The following is an 18,301-nucleotide window of genomic DNA, read 5'->3' as shown; positions in this document are numbered from 1 at the left end:
AAATGGAATCGTTTTGGAATGAATAGATTCTTGATTGAAGCCTCTGATAACACTGATACAAAATGGACATGATTTGATGGTTTGCACAGGGAATCAACTCATTATTCATCACAAGTTCACGTTACTTATAAGCTTCTTGGAATTGAAAATGAGCCACGTGGATTTAGGAAAGCTGTTTGACAATGACGGAAGGTGTGATTCCCAGTGAAGTGCAAACACTCTTCCCACAGCTGCTTGTGCTGAATTGTCTCTTGTGGCACATCCTTTTGTAGCTATGTGTTAACTTTCGAAGTAGACGCCGATGCTTCTTCACCATGTGTGCCTCCTGCTTTACTAAAGGATACTGATATCTCTATTTGTCCCTGTGGTAGATGTTAATTGTTGACAAGTATTTTGAGTTACACATGCGTCATCAACTTTCTTAAGAAAACTAAACAAGCTGTTTGGCTTTTGGTTTGTTTTGAGCTAACTGCTGAAAGGGTTTATTGTAAAATTTTTAAAAAGTGTTACCAAATAAAACAAACAGAGCTTTATACATACAAATAATCTCAAAACTGCTTTAACGAGCACATTCAGATTACATTATGCTCCATGGCGAGAAAGCCTAGCCTCCATTTCCCAAACATAATTTGTAAAACACTAAGGCATAATTTCCCATCTTTCCCACTGACCCTGAGGAGACTCCTTGCATCTCTCAGACCACCGCAGGGACAATGGTAGAGCATTAGTGGTGGGACACCAAGTGGCCCACAGCAGAAAACCTGCAACAATTTTCTTATACCACCTAAGACCAGAGAAGTTAACTGCCGCTGACTTCTTGCACTCATTTAGTTTATACAGCCAACATCCTGCATATTTTCTTTGGAACACTGCTGGTTGGTTAGATTGTCCTTAACCTTTCTATCTAAGGATATGGAAAAGAGGTTAGTTACCTCTCATCATTAGTTACCTTTTGGACTTAGCCGCAATGAAGAAAGCTGGTGTTGTGGTGTAGTGCGTTTAAGCCACTGCCTGCAGCACCAGTGCTCAGGGCGCCAGTCCAAGTCCTGACCACTCCACTTTGCGCCTGGGATAGCAGCAGAGGATGGCCCCTGCATCCAAGTGAGAGAACTGGAAGAGTCTCCTGGCTCCGGCCTGGCCCAGCCCTGGCCATTGTGGCCATTTGGGAAGTGAACCAGCTAAGGGGAAGATCTCTCTGTGTGTCTCTCCCTCTGTCTCTGAAACTCTGATTTTCAAATAAGTAAAATAAAAAATAAAACAAAATACCTCTCACCACTGCCTACATGATTTAAGCACTGGAAGAGGCCAGAAGAATCAGATGGAGGTCTGCTAACCAACGCTGGCTTACTCTAACACAAATACTAGCAAGAAAATTTAAAAGAAAACAAAAATCCTGAAATTAATGGAAAAGTCAATAGAATATTGGAAAAACAAACATTAACCCAGGCCTCTTCCAGGTAAACTAAGACATAGGAGAGTGCTTCAAAAAGTTCATGAAAAATGAAAGATAATGCAGGAGTAGATACTTGGCCTAATGGTTAAACACCTGTGTCCCACATCAAAATACCTAGGCTACAGTTCAAGCTCCACTCCTGATTCCAGCTTCCTGCTAATGTGGACCCTAGGAGGCAGCAAGTGATGGCTCAAGTAGTTAGATCTGGCCAACATGAGCACTTGAGGAGTGAAGTAGTGGGTGGGATCTCTCTCTCTCTCTTTCTGATTAAAAAATGCAAATTTTAATGTCCATGAAATTTCTGGTGTTCTCATTATAATCACCCCAAAAGGATCAGTGTAAAGGCAGTGGCTTTTACTTCAAATGAGATGGGAAGTCATCATGGGGTTCTGAATAGAAAAATGGCATGGGGGTGTACATTGTGGCAGAATGGTTTAAGCCACCACTTGGGGGTGTGGATTTGAGTCCTACCTACTCTGCTTCCAATCCAGCTGCCTGCTAATGCAGCCTGTGAGGCAGCAGAGGTGATAGCTCAAGCTGCCATTCACATGGAAGACCTGGATGAAATTCTGGGGTCCTGGCTTTGGGCTGGTCCAGCCCTGGGTGTTGAAGGCATCTGGGGAGTGAACCAGTAGAAAGAAGATCTCTCCCCTTCTCCCAACCCCTGTGTTGGTTACTCTGCCTTTCAAGTAGATAAGAATAAATCTTTCAAAAATCCTCAAAAAAAAAAAAAAAAGGTATTGTCTGACAAGAGTTTTTAAAGGATCACCCTGCATGGAGGCAAGGACAGAAGAACAGTTAGGAGTATTGGGCTATAACCTAACAGCAACAATGAAGACAATAGCTCCCTAACAGAGAGAGAAATGAGCCATCTGGAGGAAATACAGGGGAGATATCTACCCATGGGTTCAAGTTTCAGGCCTGTGATACTGGTTATTTCATATGGTGGACAAGAATGAATTACGGGGCCGACGCTGTGGTGTAGTGGGTAAAGCTGCCGCCTGCAGTGCTGGCATCTAATATGGGCGCCAGTTCAAGTCTCATCTGCTCCACTTCTGATCCAGCTCTCTGCTATGGCCTGGGAAAGCAGTAAAAGATGGCCCAAGTCCTTGGGCCCTTGCACTCACATAGGAGACCCAGAAGAAGCTCCTGGTCCCTGGCTTCGGATCAGCCCAGCTCTGGCCATTGCAGCCATTTAGGGAGTAAACCAGCAGATGGAAGATCTTTCTCCCTCTCTCTCTCTCTGCCTCTGCCTCTCTGTTACTTTGCCTTTCAAATAAATAAATAAATATTTTTAAAAATAAATACAATATCTATCTCTGATGTCCAGAAATAATATCAGAATATACCAAGTGATTGATACAATACTTTGTCTGTTAGCATGACATTATGAGAAAAAAAAATTTATCATAGTCTTAGTCTTCTATGGTGATTTTCTCATTTATCCTCATCTTTCAAAAAAAAAAAAAAACCATCTTGAATGTTCAAGGACACAGAAAGCTTCAAAACTTGTGAGTAGGCCTCATTTCCAAGCCAAGTAAAGGCCCTAGGAGACACCAGATCTAGTCAATCTTGACATCAAGATCCAAACACTTTGTCTTGATCATGGACTTTTAGTCTAGAATAGTAAGAAAACAAATTTCTATCTTCAAACTAACACAACCCAAAATAAAACATACACATATGTACACAAAATCTCTATCATTGAAGGGTTATTTGCTGTCTTTCTTGGTATATGATTCTCCTTTCATATCATTTTATGTGGGATACAATTGGTTTTCAGAAATGCACTCAGAGATCTACATTCAAGGTTCTATAATAAATGAAAAGTTACCGGAAAGGGATTTGTGCTATCCTGGACGGAGAGCATCTTCGAAGTCTCATCCAGGTTACTCTCCTTTCTGGAAGACTGATCCAGTGGAAGAGGAGCAGAGTTGGAATATTCATCACTGTCCTGGAGAGTGGAACGTTCCAGTTCCTCCAACAAGGCATCTTTACCATAACAAACAAGAGAATCAAAATAGTATGAAGTTTCTGGAATCAGTTTCCCCTTAAACATCAACCCCTGCCACACTGCTGCATCACCATTCAATACCTTCTTCTCATGGGTCAAAACTATTTTCAAACACCTTCTTCTACTTATTTCACTGCAAGAATTTGGTGTTTAAAGAAGGAGATGCTTAATGCCTCCACATATTGTCACTTGTTCTTATTTTGTATGTTGCATTTCATAGTCTCACCCTATAACTTGACTTATGGAAATTAGGTCCCCATAAAGTATCTTTTATAAAGATAACAGATACTCTCAAGTCCTAGTCTCCCATGGTCTCCCAGAATCCCTCCTTTAGCTTAGTTTCCTTGTCTGGCTTATATGATTGCAAATCAATCTCTTACTAAAATTGACTCACTGAATGGAGGGAGTGGTACAGCCAACCCCAGGGTCTCTGATCAGAGGACTAATGAGGTCATTTACCTCCACTATTAATAACATTTTGATGTTCAGTTTTGTTGAAAGGTTTCTTTTCCAGGAACCCCAGGTTCCAAGTGGGAAGTAACTACCACCTGACTGGAGCCCAGTTTGCCATCACCAAAATTCCCCAAAGAAATGATATTGCTGACCATCTGAAAGAGGGCAATGAGTACTACAGACCAACAAGGGTCCTGGACATGAGCTGACTATACACCTCTCAACCCCAACTTCAACCCAGAAGAACCTTGATTTCTAATTCCTCAGGGGGCTTAGGAATTAAGCAATGGCTCCTTGGCTGTTTGATCTGAGCTTTGCCATAAATCCCTACTTCCTTCTCAACACCTTAGTGTCAGTAACTGGCTTCCTGCATGTTGGGTGAGCAGACCCAGTTTTGGGGATTCTGTAGCAATTTCTTCAACCAGTTTTGGGAGTGTTCCATAACACTATATTGCAGGTGCCAATTTTTATTGCTCATTGGGGAAGATTATTCACAAAGATCCCCAAGTAGAAAAAAATTCTCGATATTTCTATAAGAAAAAATAAGCTATTATATTACTGTTTTACAAAATATTCCAGGAAAGTTCTTTATCCTAATGATTACTCTTTATCCTGGTGCTTTTTTTTTTTTTTAAATCCCAAGCACATTACCAAAGTGTAAATATTCTGTCTTTTGAGGTATGGAGGAGGAAAGGGCTTGAGAAGAAAACTGAAAACTGAGATACTGCAAAATAAATACGATGTTGCAATCCAAATAGTTGGGACTTGTTTCCCTTGCAGTCGGAAATTCAGTGAACTTTAGAAGCACTTTAGTGTAACGTTTTGTTATAATGAAATTACTAATATTAATAATCAATAAAAATTATCATGTGCCAGCCACGTCTCCAGTTTATACATTTCATTTAATCATTCTAATATCTTGAGGCAAATGATATTATTGTCCCCATTTTGTAGACAATAACTTGCTTATGCTCACGAGCACAACACCAGTATTTGCACATGGGCTATCTTACAGCACTAACTGAAAGTTCCAGTCCCCATTCTCACAAGAACTCTCTGGATTATCTATAACATGACATCTTCTCTGAAGCTGTCTCCTCGTCTACATAAGGAAGCAATTAGATCAGAACAGTTTTCAAGCTTGTGGGTCAAGACTCATCTTGGATTGCTAGTGGATTTCTTGCCACAGGTTATAGTTTTTAAAAGTCTGGCAAAAGGGGCTGTCGCCATGGCTCACTTGGTTAATCCTCCACCTGAGGTGCTGGCATCCCATATGGGTGCCGGGTTCTAGCCTCGGTTGCTCCTCTTCCAGTCTAGCTCTCTGCTGTGGTCCAGGAGGACAGTGGAGGATGGCCCAAGTGCTTGGGTCCCTGCACCCACATGGGAGACCAGGAAGAAGCACCTGACTCCTGGCTTCAGGCCGGTGCAGTGCCGGCCATGGCGGCCATTTGGGGAGTGAATGAAAACCTTTCTCTCTGTCTCTCTCTCTCTCTCACTGTCTGTAACTCTACCTGTCAAAAAAAAAAAAAAAAGTTTTGAAAAAAAACTAGATTATATTACTTATAAGGACCTGCCTAGTTCTAAAGTTCTCAGTGAGGAAAGTGAAATTTACAGATCATTAAAAAACAAAAACATAACACAGTTTCATTTATTTTTGATTCTGGGGGGAATGGATATTTCTTGCTATTATACAATAATATAGGCAGACATACAGAAATGGAGGCAAACGAAAAATGAGTTCCATCTAATAGTTCACAATAGCCAGAGTTAGGGCAGACCTCAGTGAGGAACTGGGAACTCAATATGGGTCTCCCACGTGCGTAGAAAAGACCCAACAACTTGGGACATCATCTGCTTCCTCTCAGTACACTTATTAGGAAGAAGCTGAAATCGGGTGTGGAGCTAGGATTAGAAATCAGGCACTTTGATATGGGATGTAGGTTGTTCCAACTGGTGTGGTAACTTCTATGCCCAAGACCCATTCCTGGATATTTCTGAATGCCATAAGGAAATTCCTAATCATTTTTAAGGATTTATTTTTATTTATTATTTATTTATTTGAAAGGCAGAGTTACAAACAAAGAGGGAGAGACAGAGATCTTCCATTCACTGGTTCACTCCCAAAAATGGCTACAATAGCCAGGGCTGGGCCAGGCTGAAGTCAGGAGCCAGGAACTTCATCCGGGTGTCCCATGTGGGTACAGGGGCTCAAGTATTTGGGCCATTTTCTGCTGCTTTCCCAGGTGAATTAGCAGAGATCTGGATCAGAAGTGGAGTACTTGGGTTGCAAACCACTGCCCATACAGGATGCCGGTGCTGCAGGCAGCGGGCTTAACCCATTATGCCACAACACCGGCTCCCTAATCATTTGTTACAAATGAAATCATATGCTTTTTTGCAGTCTTACATCTTACAAAAATGTTGACTTTCATGCAACATTTTAGAGATAAGCAAACTGAACTAAACTCTTCAGGTCAAACTATCTCTCAACAACAAATTGTAGTGGGAAAGAAAGCAATGGAGAGGAAACCTATAAATTCAAAGAAGTTAAGCATAACTAATTTCAATCTATGAACCTTATTTGGATGATTAAATGAACTTTAAAAATGAAATAGTCAATATTGTAATTAATCATATTAATTACTATTAATTCATTTTATCTGTGATGATATTTGATAATATTAAGTAATTTCTATTCATTTTTAGGTGTTATAATGGTATTTCATGATACTGAGAAATTACTATTATGTCTGTTGTGGAAATGATACTGGTATTATGGTTATTTGTATAAGTATATATTTATCTTAGAGATTAATGCTAAATTATTTATGATGAAATGATACAACATACAAAATTTTTAAAAAATAATTTAAGAGTAGAAGAAATGGATGGTATATACATAAGTCAAGTTTGCTTAAACTGCTTGATGGGTATAACTTATTTCACTGAACTACTTTCTCCACTTTTTTATATTTTAAAATTCTTGACTCGGAAGAAGCTCCTGTCTCCTGGCTCTGGGCTTCAGATTGGCACAGCTCCAGCTTTTGTGGCCATTTGGGGAGTGAACCAGCAAATGGAAGACCTCTCTCTCTCTGTTTCCCTCTCCCTCTCAGTAGTTCTGCCTTTGACATAAATAAATAAATCTTTAAAATAAAAACATAAGTAAAAAAGAGAAAGAAAAGTGAAGTAGAAAATAAACATTTTTGTCTTGGGATTTTATTACTCAGACTCAATTACAAATTTCAGAATTCAAAAATTTTACTCAGTATCTATTAAGATAGTGCCCCAGGGCTCACGCTGTGGCAGTAGCAGGTAAAGCCGCCACCTGCAGCACCGGCATCCTATATGGGCACAGGTTCGAGACCTGGCTGCTCCATTTCCAGTCCCGCTCTCTGCTATGGCCTGGGAAAGCAGTAGAAGATGGCCCCAAGTCCTTGGGCCCCTGCACCCATGTGGGAGACCCAGAAGAAGCTCCTGGATCCTGGCTTTGGATTGACCCAGCTCCAGCTGTTGCGGCCATCTGGGGAATAAACAAGCAGATGGAAGACTACCCCCACCCCACCTCACCTCTGCCTCTCTGTAACTCTGCCTTTCGAAATAAATAATTATTTAAAATAAATAAAAGTAGAGCCTCTTTTCTATTTTCTAAGCTTACCTCCAATCAGAAATCAAAGATCCTCCTGGATTAATAAAAATTCATATACAATAGAGATTATAGGAACAAGGAGAGCACACCACTGAGGGTAGGGAGCTACCCTTAAAAGCACCAGCTAATCAAACTTATTCAAGCTGGCCTTCTGGGTCATGAGTTAGCAGGCATTCTTCTTCCTGCTTCCTGTGCATGTATGTATCACCAACACCCGGAGATTAGGCCTTTGGCCAATTTATGTAATTTGAGGATGACTAATTTCAGTATGACAAATGCAGGATTATGTGTGTGGGGGGGGTGCTGGGAGATAGGGAAGTACTAATCTGAAAACTTTATCTATATAATCTTTTACTTGTGGAAATCAAATAATACCACACATAAACTAGAGAAAAGTAAAGTAGGGTTTTTTGAGGTGGGACATGGTCTCCACAAGTTGTGATTTGGAGCCAGTGCCTGCTCCTGGTTCCTTTTTCGCCTATCATCCCTGTGGACTGGGTAGATAGATACAAGCTACCAACCTCCCAGGCAGTACTGTACAGAGGAAATGTTTTGTCTGAGCCATTGTGTCTGTTACTGTTTCCCTGCAGACTGGAAGAAAACCCACCTCAAATCTTGACGGTTACTGATGGGCTGATGATAGTTGGAAGAAACTGCTAAGGTGAAGCTACCAACAGCGTGCTGAGTTGCAGCTAATAGTAGTACAACTAACACAAATGTTAGCTTCCAGGATGCTTTAATGCTTTCTACATTGTTGGGCAGTACTTTTTTTTTTTTTTTTTTTTTTTTTTTTTTACCATCCAAACTGCTCAGAAAATACCAACCAACACAATTTTTAAAATCTGAGTTATCACATTAGTTAGAACGCTTGCAATGACACTTCTAAAATAGAAGAGATGGCATTCAGCCTACTGGTTAAGCCTCCACGTGGGATGCCAGCATCTGTATCAGAGATCTTAAGTTTAAGTCCCAGCTCAGTTCCCCCAATTTCGGTTTTCTGCTAATATGCACTGGGGGAGCCAGCAGGTGATGGCTCAAGTAGTTGGGTTCCTGCCACCCACATAGGAAACTTGGATTGAGCCTGGGAGATAAACCAGAGATTGGGAGCTCTGTCTGTCTGTCTGCCTGTGTCTCTCAAATAAAAAGTAAAATAAAATAGAACTCTTAGAATAATGGATTTTGGTGCTCCTTACAGTAATATTGAACAAGCTTTGTTTTTCTTAGTTTACTCATCTGAGTGAAGTGGGTAATACTTACTTCAGAGGGTTGCTGCAGACACTGGAAATAGTTAACAAATGTGAAAATGTCAGTTTTGGCCTAAGTCACTGAATAAATATCGGTTCCCTTTTTGAACTGTCTACATGAAATTAGGTATCCTTAAAATTATATTTAAAAATCTGCACATACAGAAATTCAAATTCTCCCAACACTCACACAGCCTAAGAATTTGGATTCTAAATCAAGTCCTAAACTAGTCTACCCTAGTATCAATGTATTGGTAGGTAGACTTTGCTTCCAAAACAGTTCAATACTTATTAAACACCTCCTTTTTTCTCTTAAGTAACATCTCTTCTCTCCAGTTACTTGCCCTTCTTCCTGTTTCTTCAGCTCTTAAATCAATTTAACTCCAATTTTTTTAAAAAAAATACAATTGCAAGCTGTGGTTTTTGTTGTTTGCACTTTTGATACATCTCAACCATGCACAAGCACAGGAGACCATGCAATCAGCAGAGCTGAGAAATTGGGTAAAGGTTATTTTTGGTTAGGATGCCAGAAACAAAAGTTGGCAGAGTCTATGGAATGAGTCCCAACAATGAGAGACATAATTCTCCAAAGGTTTGAAATAAGGTTTCTCTCTAGGTAACATGACTGATGGCTCTGCTGGTGGTTTTAATTGCCTTGAAGTGCAAAGAAGCATTATATTGTCATGCCACAGTAATCCGTCCTTTTAGAATTTCTCTGAATAAAAAGCTTAGCAACAAAACTCATTGGAGTTACGCCACTATATCTTTTTGATTTAATACTAAATCACAAAAAACTGAAGCCACACTGATCTTTCTCCAACCTCTGCAGATCCCTTTCTCGAATGTCTATTCCATGTCTCCGCCTTGTGACACATTTGCCAATCCCTGACTCCTTTTTTTCACCCAGATCCCGGTTGTCGTTGCCCAGCTGTGTGGCCAACCTAGTATCTCCAGGAGCCCTCAAAGAAGAATATGCCCATAATAAAATGATAATTTTGAAGTGATTCAGTCCAAAGGTATTTGTCTGGAGTATACTTTGTGGTTACCACAGAATTCTCTGCCTATTGTGCCACTACAAAGAGTAAACCCAAAATGTTCCCAATCATAGTTCCTCAGTTCCCTCTTGGTTGAGCAGAGGACAAAAGTGAAAATAAAATCTTCCAACATCTCCCTCAAACAACTAGAAGTATACCCCCGCACATAGAGATGGTGGCTGCTGCTTCATTCCCTCTGTTTCTCCCAAGAAGCTCCTCACTCACCCAATTCCTCCATGGCCCCACACCCAGGATGCTCCGGTCTCACCAGTTGTGAAGAAGAACTGCTTTTGGCATGTGCTGAACAGAAGACCGCAAAGGAACTGAACAAGACAACGTAATGCAGCCTTTATAACCCTTTTTGGTTACTGTATTTGCTTAGCACTTCCTCTCTTTTGATTTGGTGCATTTCTTCTTCTTCTACTTTTTAAGTAGGTCACAGTTTTTAAAAGGAGACTGACTTTGAAAGGCAGGTTGTTAAGATTTAAGTTCTGGCAGTGCATTGGCTATGGTGATAAAGATCCAAAATTAATTTTTCAAAACTTGAGCACCTACTATATGCTGGGATTCATCTTGAATTCATGGGAATAGCCCATTCACACATGTGGTTTTCTTCCAAAGGTACATGTCCCATTGTGCCTGGGCTTCTGCCTTATTTTTTTCCTTCTGTGAACCTAGGGGACCATTGAGGCGAATCCCTTTTAAAATTTCCATAGCAGTTAACTAGCTCCCAGCTACTTTTGCAGTCTGTATTTGCTTAGTTATTCAGAAATTATGCTTACCTGTTTTCCTAGACAGACAGACTGAAAATCCATTAAAAGCAAGGCATAAATGGGTTCATGTTTGGATCTCAGGGGCTGACTGAGCGGATTCAAATGCAAACATCTACAAGGGGCATGAAGAAGGAAACTGGAAAGTTTTAAGATATCGCGCGTGCTTAAACTGCAAATATCTCAGCTGGGCCTAGTTACACAGCTGTGTAGCAGTGTCGGAAAAATACAAGAAATTAACTCTTCACCATTTTTACTCCTGTGACTTCATCTACCTTAAATGAAATAAAACATTACAAAAAGCCTACTTTGAGAAGGTAGTATGTAAACAGCTTTAATTGTAGCTCTGTTAAATATATTTTATCCCATTTCCCCAGTGGTGAAATAGGTTTGTGGAATCGTACTAAAATAACAGAATGTATCATTCTTCTACAACACTGGGGTCTTTTAAAAAAAAAACCAATAATCCATTTATCACTGTATGACTTAAAAAATTCTCTGTATTACTTTAAGCAGCCATTGGATGTCAGTGCTGTTCTAAAAGTCTGCTCACCGAGAAAGCGGTCGGGAAACACTGCCAGGGACGCTGGGCTAGACAATTTTTACAACTGGAAATGACCTTACGGAAATGAAAAAATGTCCCCAAATACTCAATACCAACATAATTTTTTAGCCTAACGTGGTAACTGAGTCAACACATGGGAAGGAAAACGTCCTTCGGCACTCGTCTACGGTTTAACTGAATGATTCATGTGGAACTTAGAACGGGAACCCCGGATCTTGTTTCCGTCCTCTTTCCTGTGGGGCTTCTACCCTCGGAACCCGGAGGCTTTCGTTTTCAAGGGTGAAGCGCTCAGCTCGCCCCTCGCCGGCTGCACCACCCACTGACTTGCACGCGGAAACCCCCTTCGGACGCGCAGAGGACGACTTAGTTCCACACGCCAGGGGCCCAGAGAGCCGCTTCTGACACAGGGACGCGGACGAACCGCAGACCCAGAGGCTCCGGGGCGGCGAGCCGGGGCCCTCAGCCACTCGGCGGAGGTCGCGGAGTCACGCGAACAGCCCACGCCAGCTCCGCGATGCCCCAACACCGCAGCTCTACAAGTCAGCCCACGCCCCGAGATACTAGGTGCCCGATGAGTCCTGGTCATCGTGATATCGAAGACCCGACGGAGCCAGACTCAGTTCCCGGGTCAGACACACGAGGCCCGGACGAGCGTTGCAAACAGGAACGCCGGACTGCCCCTGAGGAGGCATCATCTGGCTACCTCGAAGGAAGCCAAGTCTACTGGGTGGCCATCCCCAAAAAACCAGAGGCCAAGTTACAAAAAAAAAAAAAAGTACTCAGAAGTAACACAGAACCCTCCCGCAGGCAATCCTGCTCGGCAATTGGCTGAACTTTCGAGCCGGGATGTACGCAGGCGTCCTGGCCTAACCCGGAAACACTACCTCCCTCAAAAAGTAAACTACGGTAGCAGAGTAAACTACTTTTCCCGTCGCCAGTCAAAACCTCCCGGCATCCTCTCCGCCTCCGGCTTCCTAATTTTTTTTTTTCTGCACGTATTAGGATAAACAGGACTTCATTTCCCACAATGCACTTGGCTGAAGTTATCGTGCGCATGCGTCGAGGCGGGCCCTCCTTACCCCCCTCGACCCCGCCTCCATTCTGCCGACGCCATTTTTTCGGAGACTTTCATCCGGCAGCCGACGGGGCTTTTTTTCTTAAAGGAGAAGCGACAACTCAAAAAATTTCCCCCTTCTCCCCGCAAGACCTGGCGGCGCTGGGGACAGAAAAGCCAGAGACAGGAAAGTGGGGACGGGGTGGAGACGGAAGGACACCCAGGCTACTTCTGCGGCCTAAGGAAGGGCAGAAAGAGCCCTTGTGGCGTTCGCGGCTCCTTAGGGAGGCAGGTGCGCGCGCAGCCAGCCCGCGCGAGGCGGGGAAAGGTGCGTTTTTTCCCTTCCACCTTCTTCGCGACACCTGCCCCTCCTCCTGCCCCTAGCTCGCGTTGAACTCCGGAGAGGGGGAAAGGTCACTTTGGGATTGTCGCGAGACGCAGCCGTTTAACGGTGAGAACGGGTGCGCGGGGAAGGAAACCTCGCGCGCTCCCTCAGAGCCGTTTCCTGATTGGGTGAAGGGAGAGGTGAGGGAGGGAACCTGGTGCGTCGCTGCGCGTGAGACCGCCAGGGGCGGGGCGAGGAGGCCGTCCCTCCTCTCCTATTGGTCTGCAGAGGTTGTGTGGCGGGCGCGCGCGCGCCGCCAGCGGTAGCGGGCCGTGAGTGGCAGGGGGTGGGGGGGCGCCCTCGGAGCCGGGCGGAGGGGAGGGGGGAAAAGAAGAGCGCAGGGTGAGAGTGAGCCGGACGCTCCGGGAGGCGAGGGGGGCGGGGGGAGCAGCGTCGCGGCCGCCGCCGCCTCCGCCTCCGCCGCCTGGGTCGAGGGGGTGGGGGACGGACGAGCCCTGATGCCGGGGGAGACGGAAGAGCCGAGACCCCCGGAGCAGCAGGACCAGGAAGGGGGAGAGGCGGCGGCGGCCAAGGCGGCTCCGGAGGAGCCCCAACCTCGGCCCCCTGAGGCGGCGGCGGCGACGCCTGCGGGCGCTACGAGCAGCCGCGTGCTGAGGGGCGGTCGGGACCGGGGCCGGGCCGCGGCGGCCGCCGCCGCAGCCGCCGCCGCGGCCGCTGTGTCCCGCCGGAGGAAGGCCGAGTATCCCCGCCGGCGAAGGAGCAGCCCCAGCGCCAGGCCTCTGGACGTCCCAGGGCAGCAGTCCCAGGCCGCGAAGCCCCCGTCTCCAGTTCAGGGCAAGAAGAGTCCGCGACTCCTGTGAGTAACGCAGTCTTTCAGGCGGTGGGAGAGACCCCCTCTGTCCGCACGCAAACCCTCTCGGCTCCCGTAGCGCCTTCTCCACGTGACATCCTGCCTGCGCTGCCCCCTGCCGGCTCCGCACGCCAGGTGTCCCCCGGTTCTCCCGGGCGGCGGCCCGCACCTGCCCGCCGCGCCCCCGGTCGGGCCGCCTCCCCGCCCCCGGGGTCGCGCGGGGCGCCCCTGCCCCGCTCCCCTCTCCCGCCTCTCCCCGCCGCCCGCGGGCCCCTTGCTCCCCTGGCACCCGCACCGCCTTTGTCAGCCTATCCCTTTCCCTTCGGCGGCTCTCCAGTATGACATCACATCCCCATTAGGAAATCCACAGCACGGACCTCGCCTGCGAAAACAAATCGGTCCCGTGGCTGGAGAGCGAGTCGTCCTGCAGTGTCTGTCGCAGCGCTCGCCCTTCTGAGTCTTCACCTGGGTGCTCGCTGTTTGTAGAAATGGTCACATTTAGGGTCAAACGTGGCCGTGCCAATTTCAGGTGTAGGCGCTTCCATAGAACAAAAATTGGGTTCTTCAGCTTCTAACATTTTTTAAAATTTTGCATATACTTAGTGTAGGGGCTTTAATCTTCAAAATTGGACGCCTCTGAAGGGAATTCCGCTCTTACCAAGAGGTGATAGAATAACTTGAACCACCATGAACAAGTGGTCAGGAACATACATATGTTTAAAACGCAAGCTCTTGTTAAGAATACTGAAGCCCTCAAGTTTGTAAGTTCCTGAAGTCAATCCTGTTAGCTATTAAATTGATTACAGAAAACATCATTTATGTTACTTGCCTTTGAAATTAAAAAGTTAGTAAAAGCAGGGAATCTGGAAGGTGGAGAGGGAAAAGTCAATTTTAAGTGTTCCCGTTACACCGGTAGAAATAGTGGCAAGGTTTGGTTACCCTAGACCTAGTATTTTTAAACCTAGAAATAGATACGTTCCAAAATTAAGTCTATGACTTGGCAGCCTTGGCTTAGGAAGCTCTCAGAAAGAGGAATAAAATTTAAAGATGTCTTACTACTACAGTAAGTAGTGCATTAAGTATGCATTCAAATTTTTGAAGGTCATTTAACAGAATTTACCCAATTCGTTGTAAATTCGTTCTGTGGACAACAGAAATCTGTATGTACAGATCAGCTGCAGTTAGAATCTTAATTGCTGTAGGTGCATTTTATGTTGAAAAAACTTGGTTTATTCTTTTATAAATTTGAAAATATTAACCTTATTTGGATATAAATTTCTTGGATAAATTCTTTAGCCTGTCAGTTTCCTTATCTGTATGGGATTATATATGTGGAATAACTGCCATGACACTGAGTTTGTGAGAATTCGAGCATGTGAACTACCGACCACAACGTGTGACACTTTAGTAAAATACTAAGTGAAAGACACTGTATTGAACGATGGGGGCATAGTAGAAGTGTGAGTGGCCAGGGGTGGTGGTTTTCACGTTATTTCTGAAACACACTTTTTTTTTTGTATTATACATAATGGGGTTAATAAAATATTTTTAAAATACTCTTTCATTTTCACATACTACTTGAAAGAGGAATACAGCTGTATCTGTTAAGATACCTAGAGTGGTGGTTTTAACTGCTGTCATGATTTATTTGTTCCCCTAACTCTTGGCAAAGAGTACTAATGAGTCATTTTACTTCCACAATGTAACTATTAAGACAAATGAACTTGAATGAAGATGACTTAATTAAATCCTTAGAGTGTTTTCCTCCTCAAAATTCCCTGTGGGTAAGAAACAAGTCTATAAATTCTTCATGTCCCCACTTCTCTCATCCAGTATCATAACAGATAGTGAAGTTGGTGTTCTCTTAACCACCTTTAGCAAGATAATTATCTCTTGACAGTGCACTGAAAGCTAATTTTAATTGGATTGCTAATTTTTGTCATAGTGTTTTTGTTGAATGTTTTCAATTTTCTGTCTGGCCTGGAAATCAAAGAATCCCAAAACATTTCAGCCTGGCAGTGATCTTTGAGCAGGAGCTGAGCCTGGTACTAGAATCTGAGCTAGGTAGTGGAAACATAAGAGTCTTCAAGGACCTTGCACTGCAAGGGAAGATGCATTAATTGATGGAGATTTTTCAAACAGGTGCATCACTTACCAATTTTCAGTGATATAATACATTTTAAAACTCGTTTTTCCAAAAAAGAAAAAGCAAATAAAACTCCTTCCTACATAATCCTTTCAGACAAGAGGTTTTATCAGTTTATTGAGACCCTGAACTAGATTCATCTGTGTTTTCCAAATATCTTGAGAATTTTAAAAGGGAAGCAAGGAATTTAATCTCTGCATTAGCTGCTTATGCTATTCAGGTCATTTTTCTGTATCTTTCTTTCCCCCCATAAAATCCTAATAATCAGCTGTTGAACCTAGATTTGTTTCTCTTGGTGTAAAGGTAGCATAATGTACAATAAGTTAAGCCAATAAATACACAGATTTGGAGTTTTTGAGGTCTCTGTTGCTACTAGAAGGCAAAATAATACAGTGGAAAAACACTGGACTTGAATTGGAAAGTTTTGGGTCCCGGCTTTGTATTGCTAAGTGACCTTGGGCGAGTCATTTAACCTCTATAGGCCTACTTCATCTGTAATTGATATTTTTATAAATTCATGAAATGAGCTTTGTGGTTGGATGATGATAAAGTTTCTTAAAGTTAATAAGCTCAAAACACCTTCATATTTGCATTGTATTTGGTATTTAATAGGAAGAGTAAAGGAAATATCTGAATGGAAGGAAGTAAAAAAATTTTCAGTAAATGTGCTCAAGAGAAAGGCATCAAGTTAAATGCCAGGATCATAATTCAAAGCCTAGACAACTAATACTAAAGAAAGGTTATCCAAGCTCGAACGCGAATGTATAGACTTCAAAATATTTTGCCCCCAAATAAATATCTTTTAGTTCCATTTTCCATGAACTTTTTGAAATACTCTAGTACATCTGAAGAATTAGGCTAATCATGTGTTGAATTTTAGTCAATAAATTATACAGCTAAGATTCTCAAGTAATTTTATTCTTTTAAATGCAGTGTTTATATACTTGTGTTTAATTTTTATATAGATATATTGCACAACAAATATTTGGTAACACTAGTAAAATAGTTTCTGGATAGTTTTTGATTTGTAATTGAAAGTGTCTGTGTTCTCTGCTAATATGCAAACCGTGAAATTCTCAAATTAAGACTAGATTAAAGGCCGGCGCCGCGGCTCAATAGGCTAATCCTCCACCTTGCGGTGCCAGCACACCGGGTTCTAGTCCTGGTCGGGGCGCCGGATTCTGTCCCGGTTGCCCCTCTTCCTGGCCAGCTCTCTGCTGTGTGCAGTGGAGGTTGGCCCAAGTGCTTGGGCCCTGCACCCCATGGGAGACCAGGATAAGTACCTGGCTCCTTGCTTCGGATCAGCGCATCGCGCCGGCCGCAGCAGCCATTGGAGGGTGAACCAATAGCAAAGGAATACCTTTCTCTCCCTCTCCTTCTCCCTCTCCCTCTCCACTCTGTAAATAAATAAATAAAAAAATAAAAAGAATTAAAAAAGACTAGATTAAAATTAAAAAACTTTTATTTCTTTTTATTATAGTATATCTTCTGTTTATCCTGTGCATTTTAGATTTAAAGCTTCTGATTTAGCTGTTTAGTAACTGTGTTAGCTAAAATTTGAGTATTTTTAGGGGCTTTCCTTCAGGTTCCAATTAGTTACAGATGAAGGAAAGCATTTCTGGTATATGGAATTGCATTTTGGATGTGTTTTCTTTCTAAAAGTAAAATGATAATAAACCTTTAGGTGGCTTTTTTTTTTTTCCTGTTTTCATTTTGAGAGTCATGCGTAGTGCGAATGAAGCGGTAATATTCTGAATTTTAAAAACTTACAGCCCTTTGGAGAAAGCGTCAATGTCCCTAGTGATCAGAATCCAAGAACAATCACTATAGATTGTGATAGAAGCATTGAACCATTTCAGAAAGTTCTTGGAAAGTCTGTTTTACAATTTCTCAAAAATCTAATAATGTTAGTTTTCATTTACGTTCTTTAGGGTGATTAGCAACTAAGTTGGGTATTGGTAATATAATTTAAAAGTGTATCAACTTTTAAAAAAATGTGGAACAGAAAATGATAGCTATTCTTTCTAATAAGGACAGATTTTGTATTATGGCTTCTAAATTTGCTTGTATCTTTTATAACAAAAGGGTCTTTGATTGTATTAGGCTTACTCACCTTCTCTCCCTACCCCCAAAAATGATAAAGATCTAAGGTATGTTAACTTTTACCCATCAGTGATGTATGAGAGAAATTTTCTCAAATTAAAAACATGGGGAGTACTTTATCTTTTAAATCTCTTGAGTTTATCTGTTGCCTTTTTAGATCTAGAGTTTGTTACGAGTTTAGGGTCTTTTTAAAAGCTTCACTAAACTTTTATGAAAATTGCCAATATACAACCTTAGATTTTAAAACTGTATACTAAAACCTCAGTGTCTTATTATCTAGATTTAACAGTTCATGAGATTTTGCCACACTTGCTGTGTCTGTCCCTCTCTTCCATCCCCTTTTTTTGGGCAGAAGTCTTCTAGAACAGAGAAGTCATTTCATTGCTAGTTACTGCATTTATGTAAAACAAGGACATTCATTTTCTTCTGTTACCACATATGTAATAAAATTGCAATATTTTCTTTGGATTAGTGTCAGTTTGCAGTTAAAATCTGTTTTGGTTGATGTTCTGGCTCTGTGTTGTCAGTTACAACAGGTACATGTGGCTGTTTAAATTTATATTAATAAAAATTAAAAATTCAATTCCTCAAGTACACTTGGTATTGCAAGTGCTGAGTAGCCA

At 42.6% G+C, this 18,301-nt stretch overlaps 2 protein-coding genes across 7 annotated transcripts in view; one reads left to right on the top strand and one right to left on the bottom strand.

Moving 5' to 3' along the window:
* The window catches only part of LPXN (leupaxin), a 43,834-nt gene extending 31,014 nt beyond the window's left edge, over positions 1 to 12,820 (bottom strand). Inside the window, exons 1-3 of one of the 5 annotated variants that reach the window (XM_051833960.2) lie at positions 10,627 to 11,161; positions 10,070 to 10,518; positions 3,288 to 3,445 (exon numbers count right to left, since the gene is read on the bottom strand). In XM_051833960.2, the coding sequence (XP_051689920.2) occupies positions 3,288 to 3,445; positions 10,070 to 10,082 (171 nt within the window). In that variant the 5' untranslated portion in view covers positions 10,083 to 10,518; positions 10,627 to 11,161. 5 annotated transcript variants of the gene reach the window in all.
* A 101-nt stretch (positions 12,821 to 12,921) lies between these two features.
* Positions 12,922 to 18,301, top strand: part of ZFP91 (ZFP91 zinc finger protein, atypical E3 ubiquitin ligase) — a 37,596-nt gene continuing 32,216 nt past the window's right edge. For both annotated transcript variants that reach the window (XM_051854290.2, XM_051854281.2), the window contains exon 1: positions 12,922 to 13,435. In XM_051854290.2, coding sequence (XP_051710250.1) covers positions 13,077 to 13,435 — 359 coding nt within the window. In that variant the 5' untranslated portion in view covers positions 12,922 to 13,076. The remainder of the gene's footprint in view (positions 13,436 to 18,301) is intronic.

Source organism: Oryctolagus cuniculus, chromosome 1 (genome assembly GCF_964237555.1).
Source record: "Oryctolagus cuniculus chromosome 1, mOryCun1.1, whole genome shotgun sequence".
NCBI classification, from domain to species: domain Eukaryota; kingdom Metazoa; phylum Chordata; class Mammalia; order Lagomorpha; family Leporidae; genus Oryctolagus; species Oryctolagus cuniculus.
Note: the sequence above shows the minus strand (reverse complement) of the source record. Positions and strands in the feature narration are given on the sequence as shown.